The sequence below is a fragment of the Asterias rubens genome, chromosome 19, assembly GCF_902459465.1.
Source record: "Asterias rubens chromosome 19, eAstRub1.3, whole genome shotgun sequence".
Classification (NCBI taxonomy): Eukaryota; Metazoa; Echinodermata; class Asteroidea; order Forcipulatida; family Asteriidae; genus Asterias; species Asterias rubens.
This window is the reverse complement of record NC_047080.1, coordinates 9,216,809-9,242,403: the sequence shown is the minus strand read 5'-3', so window position 1 is coordinate 9,242,403 and position 25,595 is coordinate 9,216,809. Positions and strand designations below refer to the sequence as shown.

At 37.9% G+C, this 25,595-nt stretch overlaps 1 protein-coding gene across 1 annotated transcript; it reads left to right on the top strand.

Annotated features, from left to right (window-relative positions):
* Positions 1 to 226: 226 nt before the first annotated feature.
* On the top strand, positions 227 to 24,652 carry LOC117303383. The gene is made up of 19 exons (XM_033787558.1): positions 227 to 242; positions 1,561 to 1,749; positions 2,539 to 2,621; positions 3,222 to 3,424; positions 4,181 to 4,329; positions 5,068 to 5,231; positions 5,748 to 6,025; positions 6,511 to 6,659; positions 7,576 to 7,742; positions 8,946 to 9,055; positions 11,055 to 11,216; positions 13,204 to 13,361; positions 14,565 to 14,724; positions 16,064 to 16,139; positions 16,839 to 16,954; positions 17,246 to 17,376; positions 18,022 to 18,129; positions 22,423 to 22,569; positions 24,169 to 24,652. The coding sequence occupies exons 1-19, from the start codon at positions 240 to 242 to the stop codon at positions 24,265 to 24,267; spliced, it is 2,652 nt and encodes an 883-aa protein (XP_033643449.1). The 5' UTR covers positions 227 to 239; the 3' UTR covers positions 24,268 to 24,652.
* The last annotated feature ends 943 nt before the right edge of the window (positions 24,653 to 25,595 follow it).

Below are 25,595 nucleotides of genomic sequence, written 5' to 3'. Positions count from 1 at the left end.
GAGTCGCGTTTATCTGGTGCATCGACAATCGAGTCACATTGTATGCTAATATTTATCACAATAATTGCCACCGCTTAGATATCAAAGTCTGGCAGTTTTTGAGGAGATTAGTTCTCCACTGAAGCCTGATTGGCCAAGTAGAAATAGGTGGTCTGTTTAAACCCGCCCCTTTTACCGAAACGTATAAATAAAAGCAAATGACACGCACGATTTGTGATTGCGTGTCTCGACAGAACAGTATGGTAAGTAGGCTTAAGTATTGGAATTTGTGTGTTTCATGGTTATAGCATTGCCAGATACTACTTATGAAATACGCTTACGCTTATTTTTTCTGATATAAATAGCACAACAAAATTGCTTTCTGGTAAGCAGTAGTTTGAAGTTTGCCAAGTAGTCCAGAAAAGGCAAACGTTTTAATCGGGAACTGTAACAGTGTATGTTGAACCAGTGTGGGGTAATAGATTGCATTTAATTCAACGTATCTCGCATAGTTTATGTTGGAATGTTCTATGTATATATGATTTGAGGCATTGCATCATTGTGAGGTAACAATTGGACGACGATGACTAGAGCAAGCTAGACGAAACATTGACACCAATTCAAGAACGCATGAAAATGAAATTGACTGCCGAATTTGACCGAGAAAACCTATAATATGATAACACCAGTTTTTATATAGGGCTTTACACATCTGAGGGCTTCTCAAATCGGTTCCAACATTTTTACCCCTCGCCACTTGGCCTAAAATCGTTCCTTTAACCATCTCTGCTCCCTGTGGGGTATACAGCCTGCGCTGACGATTATATGCGCTACTCGGCTCTAAACCAATCACAAGAACCATCTCTACCCTCACAGGTACCCATTTACCCATGGGTGGAGAGGCGCAATTATAGTTAAGTGTCACGCTCAGGGACACAAGTCAAGTGTCACGACTTGAGTGCCCTTTTGTGTGCTTGTAGGTTGGCAGCGCCTATGAAATGGAAATCGCACATGTAAGCACAAAATCGGCCGTTAGTAGGCAGCTAGCTCTATGAAGTTTTGCCTTAGGCTCAATTTCATGAAACTGTTAAACAGAAAATACTGCTTGACCAATTTTATTTGCTAAGCACAAGTTAGGTGGGGCACCAGTCACGACAATGCAAAACTTTATGTTATTTTGGCTTGGCAACCTGCTTCTGTTAAGCAATACTTTTCTGTGCTTACTGGCTTTATGAAATCGGGACCCTGTTGTCCAGAGGCGTCCGTCGGACAACTCGTCCGTTCGGACAACTCGACGGTGTTGTCTGACATTCAATTAAACGCCCTTGGTCGACAGAACACGTTCGCCATTTTTGTTACATGCTAAGTGCATGGTGAAATGTTCGGCCGTTTGGTATTCACTGCAATCATAAAATACGTGATATTCATGCTGCATTAAAAAATACCAATAGTGTCACGTGTCTTTAACCAGCTCTATGTAATGGGGCCCAGACTTATGTTGTTTTATTGTTATCTAATCAGTGAATTTGTATCGTAGTCAAATTTATTCAACCATTTTTGTTTGTATTCAAAACATTACAGTATCGTTTCCTGATTGTTCTCGCTCTTTGCGGCCACCTGGCCAATGCGATCGGCTGGTCACGTGACACCAGTCTACATGACCTTGTGAACAACCCGTTTGATCGGACGGCGGCTGGTGCAGACAGGTATGGGTCCGTAGATAAGACGCGGGAAGATTACGGCGGCTGGCCAACTTACCAAGAAGCTGTGGTGAGTAGAATTAGTCTGATTCCTATTTTATGCCTAACCCCAAACTCCTAATTTAAATTTTAAAAAACAAAACATGCATGTTTCTGTTCATTACCTACTATAGTGTTAGGAGCACATTTATCACGCTCCACTCTATGCCATGGCCCATTTTCATATCTTTACCGTGTGGATTTCACAAATAGTTAGAACTGACCTTTTCTCGGGTTAGTAACTTAGAAGTTTTGAATAACCCCTATAAGAGTAAAAAAACACTACTATAAAGAACTATCTGCGTGACATCGACCCGCTGGACACCCTTGGTAATATCGTCAATGACTATTATTCACACTTGGCGTATCCGAAAGTATATGATGCATAAAATCTGTACAAATTTTGACAATTGGTCATTGAAGACGCAAGAGAAAAATGAAAGAAAAAAACACTCTTGTGTCCTAACAAAAAAAAACAAGCAGAAGGACAATGTGTTTTAAAAATGTGTGTAATTCTTGTGTAATTTGGGACCAAAGCTGTTAAGCAAAAAATACTGATTGATAAGTTTAGTTGCTAAGTGAAACTTGAGTGGGGCACCAGTCACAACGATGTAATTTTTAAATTATACTTGCCATGCGCATTAACCACTTGCGTGATTACTCACGTGCGCGCTTGGTTTAGCAAAATTAACTCCTGGCACGTGATGATGAACGGACCAATGAGAACTCGACTCTCGGTCATGAATATGTGAACACTAACTAATTTACAAAACCTGTAACAAAGCCGATGTTTTATTTAACACAACCATCGACGCTACAGGAGACACTGAGTGATCCGAAAGGGTGGATGGACAGAACTTATTCCAACATCAAAGACAAAGTGACCGAGATCCTCAATGGCGGGTTAGTAAAACATCTTGATTTGATCATCCTTGACATGATCAACCACATTAGTTGTTGATATTCGGCTCTTTAAGGCTCTAACTTTACAAGTTAGAGTGCCCTGAAAGTGTGTCCATTGTCTTCAAACTACAGATTCATTGAACGGCAGACAGTTTTATTTCTTGACAAGAACTTATTCCACAATTAATTTGACAGATTTTGTTTATTAAAGGAACAGTACAGAACTGGGTTTTGCTAACAAAACAGTTGCTGGCAGTTTAAGCACTTTATGTAACATACACCATATACATAAACTGACAAACCTGTAGAAGTTTGAGAACGAACAGCCATCTGGGTCACAACAATAGTGAAAACCCGATTACACATTTTACATTGCATTGATGCCAAAATAAAAAAATGAATGAAACGCTCACTGAGCGATAAACTCCAAACGCGAACTTAGAGTTATTTAATTCTCATTAGATAAAAAATTTCAGACAGAAATATTATTTCAATGGATGTGTTCTACAATCAATCTCATTAGACCGTGTAAGTTTTATGTAAATCTGTGATCTTCTAAGATACCCTTCAAAAATGTGTTTTTGTTTTTTTTATGAACAGAGAAAAATCAGATGCTGTTGACACACGTCAAACCCCACCCTACCAAGATCTATGCACCCCTGATGTACCTTTTGGGTACGAGGCGAGGAGTTACAATGCTTCTGTATGGGCGTCTGTAGAGATAGTGAGCATGTCCTCGGATTGGGCAGTCCTAAGTGCTAAGCCTTTACTGGAAGAGTACTTCATGGGGCACAATGACCAAAGTATGTTCAGTTTTTGCTTTATTTTATTTCGTTTAATTTTTTTTTTTTTTTTTTTTTAATGCTTACATTGTTTGTTCAACAAAAACTGGGTAAACTCATATGCCTTTCGTACTAAACTAACTAGCGTATTTTGTTTTGGTATTATCCACTTGCGTATTAAAGACACTTGACACTATTGGTGTATATCAACATGTGTATAAAATAAAAAACCTGTGATCGGTCGTCGAATTTACGAGATAATAATGAAAGAAAAAACACCCCTGTCAGGCGAAGTTGTGTGCGTTCAGATGCTTGATTGCGAGACCTCAAATTCTCTAAATCAAATTTGTGGGAAAATTACTTCTCCCTCGAAAACTATATTACTTCAGAGGGAGCCTTTTCTCTCAATGTTTTATAATACAAACCTCTCCACGTTACTCGTTACCAAGTAAGGTTTTATGCTGATAAATAGTGTGATTAGTTACCAATAGTGTCCACTGCCTTTGACCAAACATTTTCATTTTGGGAAGGGGGAAAGGGGCAACTACATGAACAATTTTTTTTTTTTTTTTTTTTTTTTTTTTTTGGGGGGGGGCTATTTGGTGTATCAATAAATTAATTTGTACGTTACTTCAGAGGTCAACAACTCTCCATTGCTTGTTACCAAGTAAGTTGTTATGCTAACTTTTATTAACAAGTAATGACTAATAGTGTCCACTGCATAATAACTTGATTAGATCTAAAGATTCTATTTTACTGGGTTTTTTTTCACTCCAGATTTGACCAGGAATATGACCACACCACTTCGAATGAAAGGGCCTTGGCCTATGAACTCGTATCCCGGGATCGACGAGAAGACGTTCACATTTTCTCTATACCTGCCTACTGAGTGGCATACAAACACTCCCAAACCTCTGGACGAACGTGTGAGTAATATGAAAGGTTTGGGTACTTTTTTATTTAATTTTATTTCATTTCAAGAATTTTTCCATTCCAACAGATAATCAAAAGAACTTAGAATTGGTAGAAAACAAAAAACGTGAAGATCACAGATTTACATAAAACTTACACGGTCTAATGATGATAGTAGAAAACATCCCTTGAAATATCTCTGTCTGAAATTTCATATTTGATGAGAAATAAAGTCATCTACAAATTGTAAATACTGTTAGAAATTTGATGTGATATAATACTACTGAAGGGCTTTTACTTAATGCCTCTCTCATGCAGCTAAATTATGTAAAAACTCAATCTTACATCAATGCCACAAGTTTTAAAAACATACTGACAAATACTAGAGCAAGCTAGTCGAAACGTTGAGACAAATTTAAGAACTGACTCCGTGGGAGTACAGTTAATTACGATCCTACAAGCTAAAGTAGTAGTCCCAGCCTATTTTCTATACCATCCGTCCGGGTAATAGTTAAAAAGCAGGACAGTTCTTTTCAGAACTGAGAAGTTTCCCGAACACCCGACCAATCTACTCCGCGGTTGTAGAATAAAGAAAGACAGTTCTCTAAGAACAAACTCTACCTGGAAAGTAGATACACACATGGTGTACCGCAAACCAAATATAATATATTGATACCTCACCGTGTAAGGCTTCAAATCCCACAAGGTGGTATGACTTTTTTATTCAAATAATATGGGTCTTATTCCATCAGGTTGTTATCCGTCAAGAGCCAGTCACAAGATACTTTGCCAAGAAGTTTTCAAGCTACACTTACTCCTTCCGTAATTTCCAAGAGTTGTTTACGCTGGAGGGTCTGTTAAACCAACGCAGGGAGCAGTTTGTCGGTAACCAGTTTTTCGTCAATGTCTATGATCCGTAAGTGAGAGTTTTTGTGCTATTCACACGACAGCAATTTAACTGGGGTCCCTTGCTCAATTTTAGCATGGTTGTAAAATATAGCACCGTTTGAAAAGTGTTTACAAGAAAACTTGGACAGTATAATTTTTTTGTCCTTTCAGGGACCCTTGCTAAATTGCTCTCATGTGAAAGGGGCTTTAGGGATGACATATGCCTATTTGTTGTTAAGAAAATGTGAAAAGGGAGCATTTACATTGATCTATTATGTTACATAGACCAGGAATTAGAAATCTGTGGGGGTTTTCGTGACCTGATTCTGAGTCATTTATTGTTCAATTTTATTCTCAAAAACTTGACGACTAATGAAGCTGAAGCGTCTAAATGTAAGTTATATTACATACTTCTTCGTGGAGAATGAGAGTATGGATTCATGTCATGGCCACAAAAATGATATACAAAGGGTATCAAAAACCCTCTAAGGGCTGTGCATTAGATTATGACACCTTTCTATCACTTTTTGTTTTTGTTTTTAAGAAACACCAAAGTCATAAACCGCCTTAATGAGGTCATGGTTTTGGTGAAACCGTCTGCTCTCAAACTAACATGCAATGTGACACACGCCAACCTCAAGCCCATCGCACTGAATGAGCCCAAATATGTCCAACTTTGCAAGAATACTACGAATTACGAGGCGAGGCTGTATTCCCGGGCAGTATGGGTCTCAACAACCGTCAACTCAGTGTCGTCCCAACTGGCAGAATATACGGCTCTACCTTTGTTGGATAAATACTTCGACAGATACAACGATTACGGTAATTAATCTATCATTATAGGGAGGTTTCGCAGGCGAACAGATACGCCGCATACGCAAACATGTAGCTATCCGTAACCTATTGACCCAATTCACCTGACGTCATCGTCCGACTAATCTTGGATAGTATAATAATCTGCAGTAGTAGAACATAAAGCAAGACAAACTCTCAAAAGAACATAGTCTACCCAGCAAGAGATACACACACAACTAATTGAGAAATGTTCAGACCCGTAACCGGGATTTTTTTTTGTGGGGAAGGGAGAGGGGGCGAATATGACCCCCATCCCCAACCTCCCCCCCCAAAAAAAAATAAATAAATAAATAAATAAATAAATAAATAAAAATCAACAAAAAAAAATCGTTCTTTTAGAAACAATACAAATACTCAAAAGACATATTCACATAAATCTCTACATCACATTTCATTATGTTATGTTGAAGTAATCACCAACTTATTAAATTGATCATAAATTGACTTTACAGGTGCATTGGTTCGCAAGACCGAGCCAGTCCGTCTAACCATGGCCTGGCCGACCTCGACCTTGAACCCAATCTACTCTCAGGACTACACCTTCTCTTACTTTGTACCTTTGGATCCCAACTCTCCCATCCCTCAGCCTTTGGACAATAAAGTAAGATGATGTTAAAACAAAGTGTATACTATTGGTAATTACTCAAAATAATTGTTAGCATAAAACCTTACTTGGTAAAAAGTTATGGAGAGAGGTTGATAGTATATAACATTGCGAGAAACAGCTCCCTCTGAAATAACGTAGTTTTCGAGAAAGAAGAATTTTTCAGCGAACTTGATACCGAGACCTCAGATTGTGAGGTCTCGAAATCAAGCATCTGAAAGCACACAACTTCGTGTGACAAGGGTGTTTTTTCTTTCATTATTACCTCACAACTTCGACGACAAATTGAGTTCAAATTTTCACAGGTTTGTTATTTTGTGCATATGTTGAGATACAACAAATGGTCTTTGACAATTACCAATAGTCTCCACTGTCTTTTTTTCCCTGTCCCCCCCCCCCCCCACCCACGCCACCTCAACGTCAAAACAAGTGAAATTCAGGAGGCACAATGCGAATGAATCACTTATTTTAGATGACACTTCTGGCAATTTAAAACTTGTGTTTTCATTTCTTGCGTTTTTCAGCACTCCTTTTATACCATTAACTTGGGTTTTTTTTCATAAGGGAATCTGCCATGGAGGTAAAACTAACTAGATACATTGTCTGCATGTAAACTTTAAAAAAAAAATAACAACTAAGAAATCACGCGGGAAAAAAAATGTCTATTTGAAAATGTGTGTAGGCCTGCTTCTCGCATTGCACATCTCAGTGATCATTTCAAACTACGGGTAACAAAGAGAGGTTTTCGGTCAAACCAATATCTCCTTTGGAGTAGCGATGGTTCTGAAAAGAACCAGTGATTTCCAGAGCCAACACTATAATCAGAAGGAGATATTCACACGGCGTTACCGCCAATCTCTCTTAGTTATTATATATGTCCACCGTGAAAAGTTTCAAATCCTTCAAACTACAGGTAAAAATCCTGGACGAGCCAGCCTCTACTCTCTTTGCAATGAGGTTCAGCGGTTACACAATGGACTTCCTCAACGTGCTACAACTTCAGGAGCTCAGATCTCACTTGAATGAAGCAGAGGAGGAATATGTGACCTCGGATCCCTTTGCTATCGAGGTTTATGATAAGTAAGTTATTTTTCTGAACCCCTTTATAAAAATCCCATCACTTTTCTCCTGACGATGACGAGAGCAAGCTAGTCGACCAATAAATTCTAGAACTGACTTCGCGGTGGTGCAGTTAATTACGATCCTATAAGCTTAAGTGTAGTCCCAGTCAATTTTCTATACCTTCCGCTCGAAGAAGTAAAAAAGCATGACAGTTCTTTTCAGAACTGAAAAGTCTCCCGAACATCCGATAAATCTACTCCGCGGACGTAGAATAAAGAAAGACAGTTCTCTAAGAATAAACTCTACCTGGCAAGTACATACACACATGTTGTTACCGCAAACCAAATATATATTGATACCTCACCATGCAATGCCTCAAATCCTATATAAGCTAATTTCACGGCTATGATATTAATAATAATCTTCGGTTCTGATATGTCGCTTTATCGCACTCCTGTAGCGTATCAAAGTGCTCGGTATAAATTCCTGCAGGGTATGTGGAACTGCATTTTGAAGTAGGGCATAATGAGACATATTCCTTTCAAAACACCATATAATGGATAACAAGGTGCTGTGGTGGATTAATGCTGCCGGTCAGACCAGGAACACAGGCGAGCCCCCTTCTCTTTACGATAAGTACATGCGAGCATTACACAACCCACGGGACCCAAGGATTAACGTCCCATCCGAAGGACGCAGCAATAACGGTTAAGGACACACACAAGTGTCACGACTATAGGACTCGAACCCACACTCTGCTGAACAGAATCACCATAGCTTGAGTGATGGCTATTTCAAGCCACTCTCTTCATTCCATGTTATTCGCCCAGTATTGAGTAGCCAAACTTTCAAAAAATTGTTTTTATTTTGGTTTGTGTGATATTTTAGGGTTTTGGTACTTTTTGTATGAAACAAAACACAAAATCCACTGATTTACATTAATTTTACAAGGTTAAAAGATGTATTAAGGTAGAAAGCTTCCCTTAAAATAATATTTGCTTAGGAGATGTAAATGAACATTATTTTAGCATATACAACATTTACGCGACTCTCCTAAAACACTGATTTGTGATTTTAACCTTTTTTCTCAAAAAGTTGACGACTAATGAAGCTGAAACTTCTACATGTAAAATATATCAAAATACACCTTCATTCACAGTAATTAGAGATTCATGCCATGGTCGAATACTTAATCTTCATCTTATTTCCATTGATTTATAGGCCCTCATCATTTGTTGTGGATCGTCACAATGAGGTGCTAGTGCGCATGGACCCAAGTGTTAAACAACCCAAGTGCGTCAAGAAAAACTTTCCTCCATGCGTGTACAAAGGTAAACTTCTTCCATTCCATTGTGTCTTATCCCAGGCCTAAGTATATAAAGCTGCTAAGCAGAAAGAACTGCTTAGCGAATTTTTGTTATAAACCCGAAAGAAGAAAAACAAATTGTCTACCAATCACAACAGTATACACTTTGCGTAGGCATACTTTGCTGTATAACCATCATGGAGGAATCCAGGGCTCGAAATCAACATCACTGGCAGTGATTTTAACATTGGGCTAGTAAACCAAAGACCGTTCAACAATGTCTTTCATTTATGTTATTATCGAAATACACTTAAAGGCAGCGGACACTATTGGTAATAACCCAAAATAATTATTAGCATAAAACCTTTCTTGGTAACGAGTAATGGGGAGCTGTTGATGGTATAAAACATTGTGAGAAACGGCTCCCTCTGAAGTGACATAGTTTTCGAGAAAGAGGAAATTTTCCACGAATTAGATTTCGAGACCTCAGATTTAGAAATCAACCATCTATAAACGCACAGAACTTCGTATGACAAGGGTGTTTTTCGTTCATTATTATCTCGCAACTTCGATGACCGATTGAGCTCAAATTTTCACAGGTTAGTTATTTCATGCATATGTTAAGATACACCAACTGTGAAGGCTAGTCTTTGACAATTACCATTAGTGTCCACTGCCTTTAAAATTATTTCCATTTTTGTTGATGGTTTACCAATTAATACCACCTATCTTTTATGGAGATGGTGAGTACTTCTTTCAAATCACAAATCAGGACTTGGTTTGTTTACTCTCAGATGTTGGATAGCTGGTCAGCTGGTTAGCTGATATGAATTAGGCATTAACAATTTGTGTTCACCTTTAGACCCGTATCCGTTTCTATTGTTTAGATTGTTGTTTTGTTTAGCTACAGGTGTAAGGAATGTGGACTTTTAATCTGTGAATTTTGTGAACTTTGATCGGGTTAAGCTATTTTGATGACAAATAGTTGTATCGGAAAAGAACAGTTATATGAAGTGGTGTGTGTACAGTATTCACTGGAGTAAGGGCAGAAGCAATGGGCATGGGATTAACAGTACAAGAAAACCGAGCGTTAACAGTTTTTGTCATGCATAAATCCTTATTATAGGATTGTTCAATTCTGTATTGGCACTGTGAAAACTAGTCTTTGGGATTAATATAGCGACCACAATGTAACATTATTATGGCATATTGTTTTTGTCAGGAGCCATTTTGTTCTTACGATGTTACCAGGAAAAAGGGTACTTTGTTTGCTTGGAAGAAGGGCACATAGCCTTGGGTCCTTCTTGAAATATCTGTTTACGCAAGTATATAGACTTTACCGTTTGTGAATTGAAACCTAAGTTGGTTACTTGAAAAGGCAATTACATTGAACACAATACAAATGTTTCCTTTAGTGAAAGAATTATAGCAATGTATATTTGTTCCACTTCTACTTTGTATCTTTGAATTTATAATTTGTTTACCCAAAATTAGTTATGCTTCCATTCTTCCTCTTCTATATTTGTTCTTAAAGAACAAAATACCTTAACATTGACGTAAATTTTGTTGCTATGATTTATTATGAATATTTGGAAAAAGTTCATGTAAGTATATTTATATGCAAAACTGCTTTCATATTCTTTTTCTGGTTTGATTTTGTCATTGTTTCGTGAACTTATAGAAAACGCTTTAACAATAATCAAGAAAGGAACATTTTAATAGAACAGTAAATTGCCCTTTTGCATGTACTTTTGTTGTCTACGGATTGTCATAAGTCTTGAAGAATTTTGAGTGGTGTTTTTCCCCCGTCAAATATTCAAATGATGATGAGAACTTGTTTACCGTTTTTTTACTGATTTCTTTTTTGTATACGTTTGTTACTTGCAATGAATATCATAACGTCTTGAGTGGCATTTTGAGTGGTAACTATCATAACGTCTTGAGTGGCATTTTGAGTGGTATTTTTTCCCGCCAAATGTTAAAATAGTGGGCAATTTTTCTCCCGGTTTGTTTTACTTTTAAAGATCGAGACTGTCCCAGTTACCGAGTCGTGGGTACCCTGAAAGACACCATTGAGCATCGTCATTTAGCTGGTACCCAATATGTCATGAAGAGTACTCGAACCTGTAACATCAGCCAAGCGATTGATGACGCCTATATGCCACTCTACCGTTACTTCACTAAAGGTAAAACTCCATTTGACATTGATCCTTATAATATAATGGCAAATATCGTACCTATCACATACACATGTTAATGTAAAAAAATAAAGTCTCAGGTGTATTTGTCTTTTAAAGGGATGCTGCAGTGAATTCAAATAAAACAGCTAATTTTGCTGTCAATTATTTCTGATATATATTGTATTGAACATCAATAAAATGTGTTGTGTTTATTCCCGACATATCTGACTTACGTAATTAGCGAATAAGTCATGCCCCCCTTTTGTGGATTGTTACCGCCCCCTACCATCGACGTCACGTCGGAAATTCATACATATCGTCGGCAAAAAGAGTCTGGTCCCTAACTACACGCACCTAGGTACCAGGCCACACAGTGCACACGTCTCTATATGTACACGGCCAGGGGGGCCCGACGGCTCGGGTTACCGACATGGCGTCACGTTTATGCAAATGAAGGCTCCCTTTTAGGGGCGGGCGGGTTCCCCTAATCTCTTGAAAACCATTTTTAAAACACTTGGGCATTTAATAAAAAATATATAAAAATATTTCAGGTTTAAAAAGTCATGTTTAACCGTTTCTATGAATAAAAAAAAACACTGCAGCCACCCTTTCAAGGCTCTTTTTACGGTTTGATTTTTTAGAAGGATTGGAGTTTGGTTTTTACTCAACAATTTAAATGGCTTACATTGAATGATATACCATTCATTTTAAGCAATTTTGCGAATCCCTCATAGCTGATCAATTCAGATGGAATTTAATGAAGGGATGTAAAATCTGGCTTGTAACATAAATAGTTTTAAAAAAATGTATTCCATTTCTGCTTATCAGTTCAATCTGACTTTCTGTAGAACATGTAGCATATTTTTCTCTTTTTTGGGGGGGTTTTACCCATATACACCGATGTGTGTAAGCACTTATACTCTGTACTTTCCCGAGCTCTGTGAAAACAAAATCAAAGTCAAATAATGTTCACAGACCTCGGCGGGGAAGTACTGAGTACACAACGCTACTAACACACTCACACACTGTATAATGGGTAAACCAAAATTGATACTCTTTATTCACGATCAAAATGTCCATCTAATGTAGCTTTTTTTTTTTCAAGACAAACCATAAAGCCAGATCTTTATCTGCAAATGCACTAGGAGCAAACAAGAATTGAATCAAGTGATTTGAACTCTGGCTTATCACAATTTTTTTCAGTATTTCTTAATTCTATATAGTACAGTACCATCTAACTTTCTGTATGACATTTAAAGGGCAATTCCATGGTCAGTCGCATTACACTTGTTTGTGTCATTTCTTGATTTAGGTGCTAGTAGTTCTATGTGAGATATTCTTTCTGCTAAGTTTACAGACTGATTTGTACTTGACACCCAAGGCTTTGAAGAGATGATATTAGAAATGTTGTGGGCTTTGTGCTCTGGATGTTATAACGTTGTTAAAAGCGGTCAGTCGCATTACACAAAAAGGACATGGTAAAAAACACACTTGTACAATTCAAAAACTTCCTCTAACCAAAAAGCTTGCGAAAGTGTTGCTTTATGTAACACACAACTCTTATACATGAGTATCCAACAGGATACTTATAAATGGTCAGCAACTTGAACTTTTAGGTATACATGGCAAAACCATGGTCAGTCGCATTACGGTCAGTCGCATTAATGTAAAGCGCTTAGAGAATTAAGTGTTAGTTATTAGGCGCTATATAAATCGAAAGTTATTATTATAATTATTATTATTACAGTTCTCCAGTCAATTAAGCCACGCCTACATGGAGCCCAAGCTGAATCTTATTTGGCAAAATTGGGTTCATTCCTTATCAACAACTAAAAACAAATTGGTTTCATATGTTAGCTATAACTTCTAAGTGGAACGAAAGTTGTGTCAAAAACTTGATTTTTTTTGTGTCATGCCCATGTTTGCTTGGAGTTGCCCTTAAGGTTTTTTGGGACAGAAGTCAAACCAACTTTCTTACAAATATTCTTACTAGGAGCGAACAGCGAGTCTGAGATTATGAACCGCACCACTATGGACATGTTCCTACTCCACAAATCAAGAGACAACCCACCCCAGGGGTGTGACTTCACCTACAGTCTGCTGTTCCACCTCCCCGCTGACAGACAACTCAGTGCCCCAGAACCGACTGAGGTAAACACAAACCAAGAAATTCTTTTGAAATTAAGCCAACAAAAGTACAGTAAAGAATTTTTTAAATAAATTATTGCAATGGTGTTTGAAGTATTGTGGATGGGGCCTAATGGTCGGTACCAGTTTATGGACAAGTTTGTCAAATATTCCCTTAGCAAATGAGACAAAGATTGCTGTTGTTGTTTAACTGATATATTTCTTTTTTTTTTGGGGGGGGGGGCTAAATTACAAATCTTCTTTAGTTTCGAAGATAATTCGTTATTGGGAAAATTTAATTGCAACTCTTGTTTGAGCAGGTCACATGATGTTTTATGACTGGGGTGACAGGTCCTTTTCAAAGGCTGGACCATTCCTTTGGAGTCAGTTGCCATCACACATTCGGGATAGTGGCACCGTGGACCCTTTCAAAGACAAATTGAAATTTCATTTGTTTCAAAAACTGATTTTCAGTAGTTTGTTTGTTTCTTTCGTTTCCCTTTGTTCCCTCTTCCCTCTGTTGCTTTGCTTTTGTCTTCTTCTTTTCATTCGCTTTTAAGACCTTATTAAGTGGATATTGCGCAATTTAAATTGTCCTAATTATTATGATTAGCAGCTCCCCATACAAAGGAAACACTTAAAATCAAACGGGTCCAGAAAATATTAAAGGCAGTGGACACTATTGGTAATTGTCAAAGACTAGCCTTCACAGTTGGTGTAGCTCAACATATGCATAAAATAACAAACCTGTGAAAATTTGAGCTCAATCGGTCATCGAACTTGCGAGATAATAATGAAAGAAAAAAACACCCTTGTCACATTAAGTTGTGTGCGTTTAGATGGTTGATTTCGAGACCTCAAGTTCTAAATCTGAGGTCTCGAAATCAAATTCGTGGAAAATTACGTCTTTCTCTAAAACTATGGCACATCAGAGGGAGCCGTTTCTCACAATGTTTTATACCATCAACCTCTCCCCATTACTCGTCACCAAGAAAGGTTTTATGCCAATAATTAATTTGAGTAATTACCAATAGTGTTCACTGCCTTTAAGTGAAAGAGTTGAGAAGTAATGCACGAATAGAGTAGTGCTTATATAGTCCAATATAGGTAAAAAGCAAGGTCTGTTCTGAGCATGTTAATCAGGTCGGTGTTTAAGTCCAGATTCAATTGCTGATAGGCTTTTAGATAAATATGTTGGTGTACCTCATTTATTAATCTTTTTGTCAGGATGGTGTTGAACTCATCAAACAAGAAGCCAGGGAATTGTTTGTCATTACTTTTACAAATTCAACAACTGACCGTGTTCTTGCTGCCAAGGAGACAGAGCTTCGAAATGAATTGAACAGACGTGATCTCTGTTATAGCTCCACTGAATCCTTCTTTGCAAGTAGGTCGAACAAAATTAAATAAAAAGTCATCCCATTTTAAAGGTACTTACAGGCAGTGGACACTATTGGTAATTGTCAAAGACTAGCCTTCACAGTTGGTGTATCTCAACATATGCATGAAATAACTAACCTGTGAAAATTAGAGCTCAATCGGTCATCAAAGTTGCGAGATAATAATGAAAGAAAAAACACCCTTGTCACACGAAGTTGTGTGCGTTTAGATGGTTGATTTCGAGACCTCAAATTCTAAAGCTGCGGTCTCGAAATCAAATTTGTGGAAAATTACTTCTTTCTCGAAAACTACATTACTTCAGAGGGAGCCGTTTCTCACAATGTTTTATACTATCAACCTCTCCCTATTACTCATCACCAAGAAAGGTTTTATGCTAATAATTATTTTTAGGAATTACCAATAGTGTCCACTGCCTTTAAGGGTACTTAAAGGCACTGGACACCTTTGGTAACATTGTCAAAGACCAGCATTCTCACTTGGTGAGTCCCGACATGCATAAAAAGAAATCTGTGAAAATTTGGACTCAGTTAGTCATCGAAGTTGTAAGACGTTTACTTTTTTTTAACCTCAGCTACAACTTGTAAATGTTAGACTCATTTGTTGAAAGTTTATGTGATATATTTTGTAACTTTTAATGAGTTTTTATAACGAATCCAACCCGATTGTGGTTGCAAATATATTATCCTTACCCTCAAAGAATAATGAAAGAAAACCACCCTTGTTGCACAATTTTAAGTGCTTTCAAATGCCTACATAACAACTTCAGGCCTGAAGTATTTTAACAGTAGAGTGAAAAATACCTCTTTATCAAAAACCACGTTACTTCAATGTGTTATACTAACAACAGCTCTCCTTTGCTCATTACTAGGTAAGTTGTTATGGTAACAGTTTTTTGGGGTAATTACAAATAGTGGCCATATACATTCATCATTATATGCGGACCCTCTACTTGCAAAATGTTATAAATTTATTAAGAAAGTGGAAATGAAACCAAAAGAGACAACACTCAAACTCTGAAAAAATGCAGTGCCGTAAGAAAAATGTGTACCCTCAAACAATAATTATTGTGTTGTTCATACGACTGTTCTTTGTGTGAGTTTTCAATTAGACTTTTTGAGGTATGGCGGACTATGCAACTGCAGTTTTTGGTTTGGGTAAATACAGACAAATAAACCCAAACCAAACTTATATTACTGTATCCACCCTACCTCAAAATGGCTTATAGAGTAGGGGCAAATATCTTGTTCCAGAAGAAGTTATAAGTTAGTTTTCTATATTTGATTTGAATCTGATTTATTGAATATTTATCTGGGTCCTTTTTAAAGGTTATGATGCAGCATGGACACCGGAGCCCCATCGCAAAGAGATGTGGATCCCAGTCGAAAACTGCACTACAACAAGGTAGGAAGACTTTGAAACAACAAGGTGTCATGACCGGGCTGTTTAGAGCTTCGATTTCAAGTTGGTGTGGTTAAGTTTAGGTCATCGGATCGCGGGTTCGAATCCCGGTCATGACACGCACAAGAACTCGGGAGATATTATACAATGCATAGGCACTGGATACATATTGGTTGGTAACTACCCCAAATATTAGCATAACAACTTATTTAGTAAGGAGCAAAGGAGAGCTGTTGATGTTTTTTTAATTTTTTTTATTATGGTTTATTTATTAACTGCACTGGCGGCCAACCAGGCCGAAAAAGTACATTTACAAGTAAAAAATAGTTCGTTAAAATAAATATAAAAATGTGATTATTTTAAAACTAATTAATTGCAAGAACAACCCAAAAGCACATTAAAAATCTGAAAGAGACAACTCCCTGTGAAGTATAACGAATAGGTTTTTGACAAAGGGGTACTATCTAGAAAGAATCTCAGGCCTAAAGCTTTTCTTGAGCATATAAAAGCACACAAATTTGTGCAAAAAAGTGTGTTTTCTTGCATTATTTTCTTGAAACTTCGATGACCAATAATTATTGAGCCGAACTTTTCACAGATTTGTAATGCGCAGTAAAGTATATTCATTATGTGTTGCGCAATATAAATGTTTGTTGTTATTATTACTGTATTGGTGATGTTATTTTATGGTTTTATCGACAGTGTACAAGCTCCTGGTTATACCATCTTGGACCGTGGATGTGGCGAAGGGGTCAACTGCCCATCTTATGAGAAGGGGCAATCCTACGGGTCATTTGAGGAGAGAAACTACGATGAGAGTAAGTTGTAAACTTTTGAAAATGCAAAATAACAGAACATTACAGAATTGGTAAAAAAACCTCGTCTAAAATCACAAATTTACATGAAAAATACACCTTATAATGATAATGATAGTAGAAAATATTCTTGAAATATTTGTGTCTGAAATGTTATATTTGAATTGATGAGAGAATAAAAGAAAAACAAATTAATTTCCTGTTCAGAGTTTGTCGTTCTATTTTGACTTCATGAATACATTTTTGTTATTAGCTATAGGTTGACATCTCATTGTTTGCTTTCTAATTTGCCAGGCACGTGGATCTGTATGACGACAGTGAGCTGTAACGCTGAGCAAGCCTTCAACCAGTCTATTATGTCACTGTATCGGTATTTCACAGGCAGCTATGACATCCAGCCTGAAGCCAGACCTATCATTTCCTATGTACGATTTATACCACATGACATCTGGGCCCAATTTCATAGAGCTGCTAAGCACACAAATTTGCTTAGCATGAAAAATTTTCCCTGCTAAGAACAGGATTATTAACCAAATTTCCACGTGATTTTCAGGATAAGCAAACAACAGCTGAATACCCGTAAAATAGCAATATGCAACAAATGGAAATTCGTTGGTAATCCTGTTATGTCAAGAAAGAAATTTTGTGCTTAGCAGATCTATGATCGTCACGAATGTACACTTAAAAATAGAGTCTGTTCTCTGACTTAAACTATTTCCCCCAACCTTTATACTATCTGAAACGAGGTTTGGTCACATTTATAACATTTTTAAAAACAATTTTTTTTTTTTTTTGGGGGGGGGGGGGGTGGTAATCCTGTTTTAATCAAGGCAAACATTTCATGCTCAGCAAATTGGTGTGCTTAGCAGCTCTATGAAATTGGGTCTTGTGCCCAAACCGTATGATTAGGATAGGTATATCCAGTCAACAGAACTAAAAGTAATAGTTATTTTTCAAATAACTCTATACCGTTGAGCTCCACTATTCCAAGAGCAGACTGAGTTTAAGAGTATGTGACATTTTTAGACAAACTATAAACACATATTCATTCATGTTTTTTAATTACACAGATGAAAATTGCTGACTTACTGAGCACCAGGTGCGACAAGGAAATCAAGACTTGTGCCTACCTCCCAGAAACTGCTTTCAGACTACCCCTGTTAACCCCACCTTATCGTGTAAGTCAAATAGTATTCACAAATACCTCAGACAATTTCGCTTTTCCTATTGGTGGAGAGCGCGTCACGTGGGGATGTTTAAACGGTTGATAATGACCAACTGGAGCCGTTTATAAGCGGTTGTTTTCGGATAAGTTTGTGCGGGTTAGTCCACAACCTCGTTCCGAGGGGTGATCGATCTCGCTGTGCCATTTTTGCCCATCAATACAAGGATGCAGACGACTATGTTACTTTACTACTTCGCGCACGAATGCATATCCGAAAACTGTCTCAGTCATACAAATGCAACACACGTACAGAGCTCAGGAAAATGACATCGGCTCGGGCCATTATCGCACGGCCGCGCCACGACCCTGCCGGTTTTAAACGGCAGTTAACTCCTCGCTACCCTTTTATCCTCTTGTTTAAAAACATCAAAGATCCATGTGTTGTCTCAAATGAAAACGGTGGTTAAAGCGCCTGAGCTTAGGAACCTCAATCGAAATTGATTGACGGAAATAAGAAAACAAAAAGTTTGCTTCAGTTTTACTAAAGTAAGTCGAGCTTGCATACAATTTGTAGTGATCAAACATTTGTGGCTGACCATTCGTACACATGTTTAAATCATGTTTTTGTTTCGGCCCTAAGATCTATTTTATTTATCTATTGTTTGTTACGATGTGACATAACTGATGGGTACGTTATGGAATGAATGCAGATGTTAATTTAGTCATATAAAAGTATTTATGTCAGAGCACACATCTTAGTTTAATACTGGCTTATAAAATTGTGTAGGGCTGCAGTTAGATTATAAGCGCTGTAAAAACATTGGTTAAAAAATGCCCCAACGATCAGCATTAGAACACCGGGTACAAGCGTATGTCTACTTAGTTTAAATCACTAACCATGACAACTTATACTGTATTATGACATTTTGATGACTGTTGAACAACCGTCTGAAAATTGCCAGTGAATTGTTAAGAAATAATGCATCATTGGCCACGACCAAAGTGCATAGGTTCAGGAAAAGCCAGGATCATAAATCGTTTTGATAAGCCCCTTTCACATAAGAGCAATTTAGCAACGGTCCCTTGCTAAATTGTAGCATGGGTGTAAAAAAAATAAAAAATAATGTTTCAAAATGTACCTCGTGTGAAAGGACAACAAAAAACATAAATCGTCTTGTCAGACCTTAAAAAGTGTCGACAACATCAACAAGATTGTTTGATAACTTCTGCACAAATAAGCTAAGCAAAATAAAACTAAGCCAAGCAAAACAAAACTTATGCTAACCGAAATAAAGTTACCAGCCAAAATACCATCTCACATTTTACAGTTTGTGACTGGTATCCTGCTATGACTGCTTAGCAAGGATTTTTCTAAGCACTATTTTCTGCTTAATCAGCTCTTTTAATTGGGCCCTGTATACAAAAAGAGATGATGCTACTTACGGGAGGGAAACTTTGTTAGCTGTCTTACCATTCGATGTCCCTAAGATCTTGTCCAAGCTTTGTGGCTCTTCTAATCACCGGAAAACCCATACCACACACTCCAAAGAAACCTTCAACCGGCTCGGTTTACATTGCTGCACTGGTGTCCCACTCATTATTTTGCTTAGCAAAGAAATTTGTCACGCAGTATTTTCTGCTTAACAGCTGTTAAGAAGAAAATACTGCATGAAAAATGTCTTCGCTAAAAACAATAATTTGGTGAACTTTGGCTGATAAACTGTTTCTCTTAAGCAATACTTTGATGTGCTTAGCAATTTTTTGTGCTTACATGCTTCATGAAATTGAGCCCCGCTCGCTTCATCTTGCTCACGTCGCGACGTCGGGCTAGTTCTCCTCTGCACTCACCCGTTCGTTGGCTGCAAAAACCCCTGGAAACTCCCCTTGTGCCGGGTTCGGTAAAACTCGCGTGCCGGGTTTGGTCCGTAATCCACCGAGAAGAACTAAAGGCTAGCCTACCGCATACTTCTCCATCCATTGGTGAGAAGAATGGTCGGCCAAATTGTACATTTTCATTAGTTTATTTTCCGCTGTGAAGTTTAAATGGCGATACACCGTACAATCTCTCTGGAACTCCCTCATTTGGACACTCACAAGCTCAACGTCAGAGTGTAGCCGAAGAAATGTGCTACAGAGTATAGTCGGCGAAATGTGCAACAGAGTTATAGCCGAAGAAATGTGCTCCAATGTTCTGTTTTCAGTAAGAGTTTGCTGTATTGATACTATTACTGACTTTTTGGAGCTCACAAAAAAGGTCCAGAGGGCTCTACAATGAAATTGTCCTCATTGCATGTTTTCTATATTGAGTAGAGAAGTTCTTCCCAAGTGTAAAACATCTCCACGTCAAATTTTGGCCAGGCGAAGAGAGGCCAAAAAGGTTATTCGTTGTCCATCTTTGCTCTCACGAAAAAAAAGGAGTTTATACTGCTCTAAAACTGGCTACTCGAGCCTTAAAAGTTGTCTCCAGAATCACCCTAAATCTACTACGTGGCTGTCAAGAGAAATTGCCAGAAATGCAATACATTTCATCAGCAGTAATGTCCGAATCCCTTGGTCCTGTGCATGCTGTAGAGAGCAACCATGTTATCCGCTGTCGTCCGTGACCTTACTGTTGTGCTGCATATTAAGGCCGTGTCTGAAACGGCGACTTCGGCTACAGCTACGGCTAGATCGCGCGCGTCTGCTATTCTTCAACACTGGTAGACGTGCTGATCTAGACGTAGCTGTAGCCGAAGTCGTCGTTTCGGACACGGCCTAAGTGGCATATAAGAAAAAGAAACCGCAAAGAATGCCTCATTTGCATATCAATGCAATTCACCAGTGGTGATGGGTGGCATTTAAAGCCCGCTGATTGGGTGAATGTCTTTCCTAAGAATGTAAAGAATCTCGTTTGCACCACCTGTCGTCGATTTCACCAAACTCGTCCCATCTCGTCCACGTCCATAGACGTTCAGACGCATTGAACCCATCACAGGACGAGTAACTCGCCCCAACTCATATGTTAATCCTAGCGTTTCCTGAAATCAGCAGCAGGTCACTGCTCTCACTTGGTAGACATGGTCCCCTGTCCTTATTCGCAAAAGCATAATGACAGGTATTGGTTTTTCAGAACCAGCGATTGCTCTATGATGCAACGAACATAATATTACAGTATTGTACATCCATGTGAACGTGTACGTAGAATTTGACTGCAAAATGAATGCGAGATCAACGGTACATTATGTAATAGGTGACCGTCAGGAGCTTTACGCAGGCTTGAGACTAAACTCGACTGGCGTAATTCACGAGCCTCGAAGTGTGACTTCTCAAGTTCACATCCCAGTTTCATAAAACCTGTAAGCTTAAAAACTTGCTTAACACCGAATAGTATAGCTTAGCAGAAACATGAAGGTCACGACAAGTTACTAGCCCACATACATTAAATTTGCATTGTTGTGGCTTGTACCCGACTCAATTTTTGATGAACAAACTCTGTCAAGTAGTATTTTTTGCTAAACAGCTTTATGAAATTGGGCCCAGATTTTCGGGCTAATATTTATGTCGCTAGTGTTTTTAGAGTTGACATACAGAATCATTGATTTGTGCTGTGACATTACACTGCGCTTAGCAATTAAGGGTGCATTTTTGGCGGTTGTAACTGCTAGTTACTGTTTGGTTGAATTTGGCCATTGGTTGATCGCAGGCCAATGACAGAAACAGTTGTTGGTTACTACAACCAAACGCACCCAAGATTGATCAGGGCAAAATTTCATGGTAAGCACAAAAACTTGCCAAGCACAGAAAAGTTGCTTAACGGAAACTGTTACCTTAAGAGCCGTGGACACTATTGGCAATTACTCAAAATAATTAATAGCATAAAACCTTACTTGGTGACGAGTAATGGGGAGAGGTTGATGGTATAAAACATTGTGAGAAACGGCTCCCTCTGAAGTACCATAGTTTTGGAGAAAGAATTAATTTTCCACGAATTTCATTTTCAAGACCTCAGATTTAGAATTTGAGGTCTCGAAATCAACCATCTAAACGCACACAACTTCGTGTGACAAGGGTGTTATTTCTTTCATTATTATCTCGCAACTTTGACGACGGATTGAGCTCAAATTTCCACAGGTTGGTTATTTTATGTGTATGTTGAGATACACCAAGTAAGAAGACTGGTCTTTGACAATTACCAATAGTGTCCACTGTCTTTAAGGTCACATTAGATGATCAGGCTGTGTGAAATTGGGCCCGGGATTTTAATTTTGTAAATATGAGCTCAGTGTTGAATGTTTGTTTATTTTTGTTTCATTTGGTCATTTTTTAGATGTCATTGCTGAATATTCCCAGCGATGACCACCCGTGGCAGGCAGCATACGTAACAACCCTGCAAGGTTCACCGACCGTCACCAACATTCAGTCGAGTATTACAACACTGCTGCAACAGATCATGGATGCAGACTTGTTCCACAGTGTAAGTTTGAAATAAATTATTATGAAGGAAAAAAAGAGGTCCCGAAAAATATATAAATTCACACAATTACCTCAGTGTATAGATAATTGATGACAAAATGAACAGGCTCAGTTGAAAAGCTAAGTGTGTCAAATATTGTTTATTTATTTTAATAAATAAAATTAAAAAATAGTTTGGTATTTCATTAAAAACTTTGGATGTTATCTACAGTGTAAACACGTTTGAGAAATGTTAGTAGAGAGCATGCACGCGGGTTTAGGGATTTTACCAGGGATGGATCCCCCAAAGAAAAAATCGTAGGAACATAAAAATGTACTACTATAGCCCGGTTCATACTTCCTGCGAATACGAACGCGAAGCGAATGTTGACGTCACAAAAATCGCAACGAATATTCGCAGCAGTTCAGCTCCGTTCAACTCACTTGCGAATATCGCTGCGAAAGGATAGTTGTGACGTAAAATTCACGTCAAATTCGCTTCGCATTCGCATTCGCATGAAGTATGAACCGGGCTTAAGATTATGGGTGTGACGTAAGCGGGCAATGGGGGTTTGTATCGAGATTAAAGTCAGTATTCTGTGAAGGGGTGCTTAGATTACACTGAGAAAAAAATTGGTTTACGGGAGAAAAAGGTGGATACAGAACAGGCAAGGGTTCGGACCCTCTAGACCCAACCCCGGGATCCACGCCAATGCCCAATTTCAAAAAGCTATTTTAGCAGAAAATGGTGGCAACGGTGGCAACAAGGCTCGGCAAAAATGTGTGCTACGGGCTTTATAAAATTTGGCCCTAGTTTACATAGAGAGAGAGTTTAAAGACAGTGGACTATTGGTAATTGTCAGAGACTAGTCTTCTCACTTGCTGTATCTCAACATGTGCATATAAGATAACAAACCTGTGAACATTTCAGCTCAATCGGTCATCGAAGTTGCAAGATAATAATGAACGAAAAAACACCCTTGTCACACGAAGTTGTGTGCTTTCGGATGCTTGATTTCGAGACCTCAAGTTCTAAATCTGAGGTCTCGAAATCAAATTCATGGAAAATTACTTCTTTCTCGAAAACTACGGCACTTCAGATGGGGCCGTTTCTCACAAAGTTTTATACTACCAACCTCTTCACATTACTCGTTTACCAAGTAAGGTTTTATGCTAATAAATACTTTGAGGAATTAGCAATAGTGTCCACTGCCTTTAAAGGATTTGGGTACTTTTTCAAAACGTCCATAGATTAACATTAAACTTACAGGGTTTGAAGATAATGATAGTAGAAAGCTTCCCTTCAAATATTACTTACTGAGGTGCTATAGTTTTTGAGAAATTAGTAATAAAAACAATGTCAAGAAAATATGTTTGTAAATGATTAAAATAATTTTCGTCTCGTGAGACGAAAATTATTTTCATGACATTGTTTTACTCATTTTCCAAAAAAGACAGCACCTCAGCACGTAATATTTTCAGGGCAGCTTTCTACTATCATTATCTTCAAACGGTGTAAGTTTAGTGTAAATCTGCGGACTTTGTGTTTTTTGTTCTACAAAAGTTACATAGACCCTTTAAGCTGTGATTTATACTTTATTTCAATGTGTTTTTTTTGCAGGGTCGTGTGTTTGTGGCTCGTTACACTCTACCTTCGGAGGATGGACAACAACACATCGAAGTCGGAGCTGTGACTGATACCATTTCCTATGACGTCTAAAGAAAAAAATATCAATGTAAAGATGATGGATTTTACAAATGACTCAAGAGTCGATTTTTTTTGTATTGCACAATTTACACGGTTTTGATACTTTTTGTATAAGTTTTTTTTAAAAATGTGAATTACTTCCGTTGTATAACAGGAAAGCCATTTTATTTTGAAACTGAAGCATCATAAAAGAAAATTCCTTTACTCTTCTACATTAACAATCACTCAATTTGATAATTCTTCAATCATTTTACTATCCTTACTTTATGAAAGTTTAAGGCACTTTACCACTATGTCTCTCATACTCATTAATTAGTCAAAATTAGGGTAATTATTTGAGAAAAGATGAATAAAACAGAGAGAAATCTCGATTTGCAGTAATGCCCATTGCATATTATTTTCTTTAGAGTTTCGTATGAACCATAAACAGTCGATTTCCTTTTTCCATTGTCTATGCCTCCTGATATTAGTTGTTCATATTCTGTATTCTTCTCAACCAGGTAAAATTTTGAAGCGGTCTTCACCAGGCCAAAGATATTTGCCCATTTTAATTGAGCTGCTTAAATTACTCAAAATATTTATTAGCATAAAACTTTGCTGGGTGACGAGTAATGGGGAGAGGTTTGTAGTATACAACATTATGAGAAACGGCTCCCTCTGAAGTGACATAGTTTTCGAGAAAGAAGTAATTTTCCACGAATTTCATTTCGAGACCTCGGATTTAGAATTTGAGGTATCGAAGCACACAACTTCGTGTGACAAGGGTGTTTTTTCTTTCATAATTATCTCGCAACTTCGACGACCAATTGAGCTCAAATTTTCACAGGTTTATCTTATATGCATACGGTGATAACACTGGTATTTGACAATATTACTTACAGTTTCCAAAAGGCATTTTATACCACTGTTTAATTTAGATCACAGCGGTTTTATTGTTGACCCTTTAATCAATTTATTTCTATTTCAGAAATACCAGATTAATTGAAGTTAGTACGCTACTTTTTTTGAGAAATCTATGTTTCCCTCTAAATAATTGTTCGACTCCTTGTGGCGCCGTTTTTTAAACGTGTGACGGCTGATCTTTTAAACTGGGTGCGTTCGTTTAGCTTCCCTGGGTCAACCCCGAAGTGTGACGGGTTTTTTTCCCAGGACGAACGTGGGTAATTATCTGCACACGTTCGTCCTGGAAAAAAAAACCGCCACACGCCGGGGTCGACCCGGGGGAGCTAAACGAACGCACCCACTGTTGTCTGCCAAACCTTGTTTTTTTTATAGCGCCCTCAGTGCTCGGAAATGAAGATAGATGGTACTCGGCGGAGAAAGTACACGATGAGTACGGG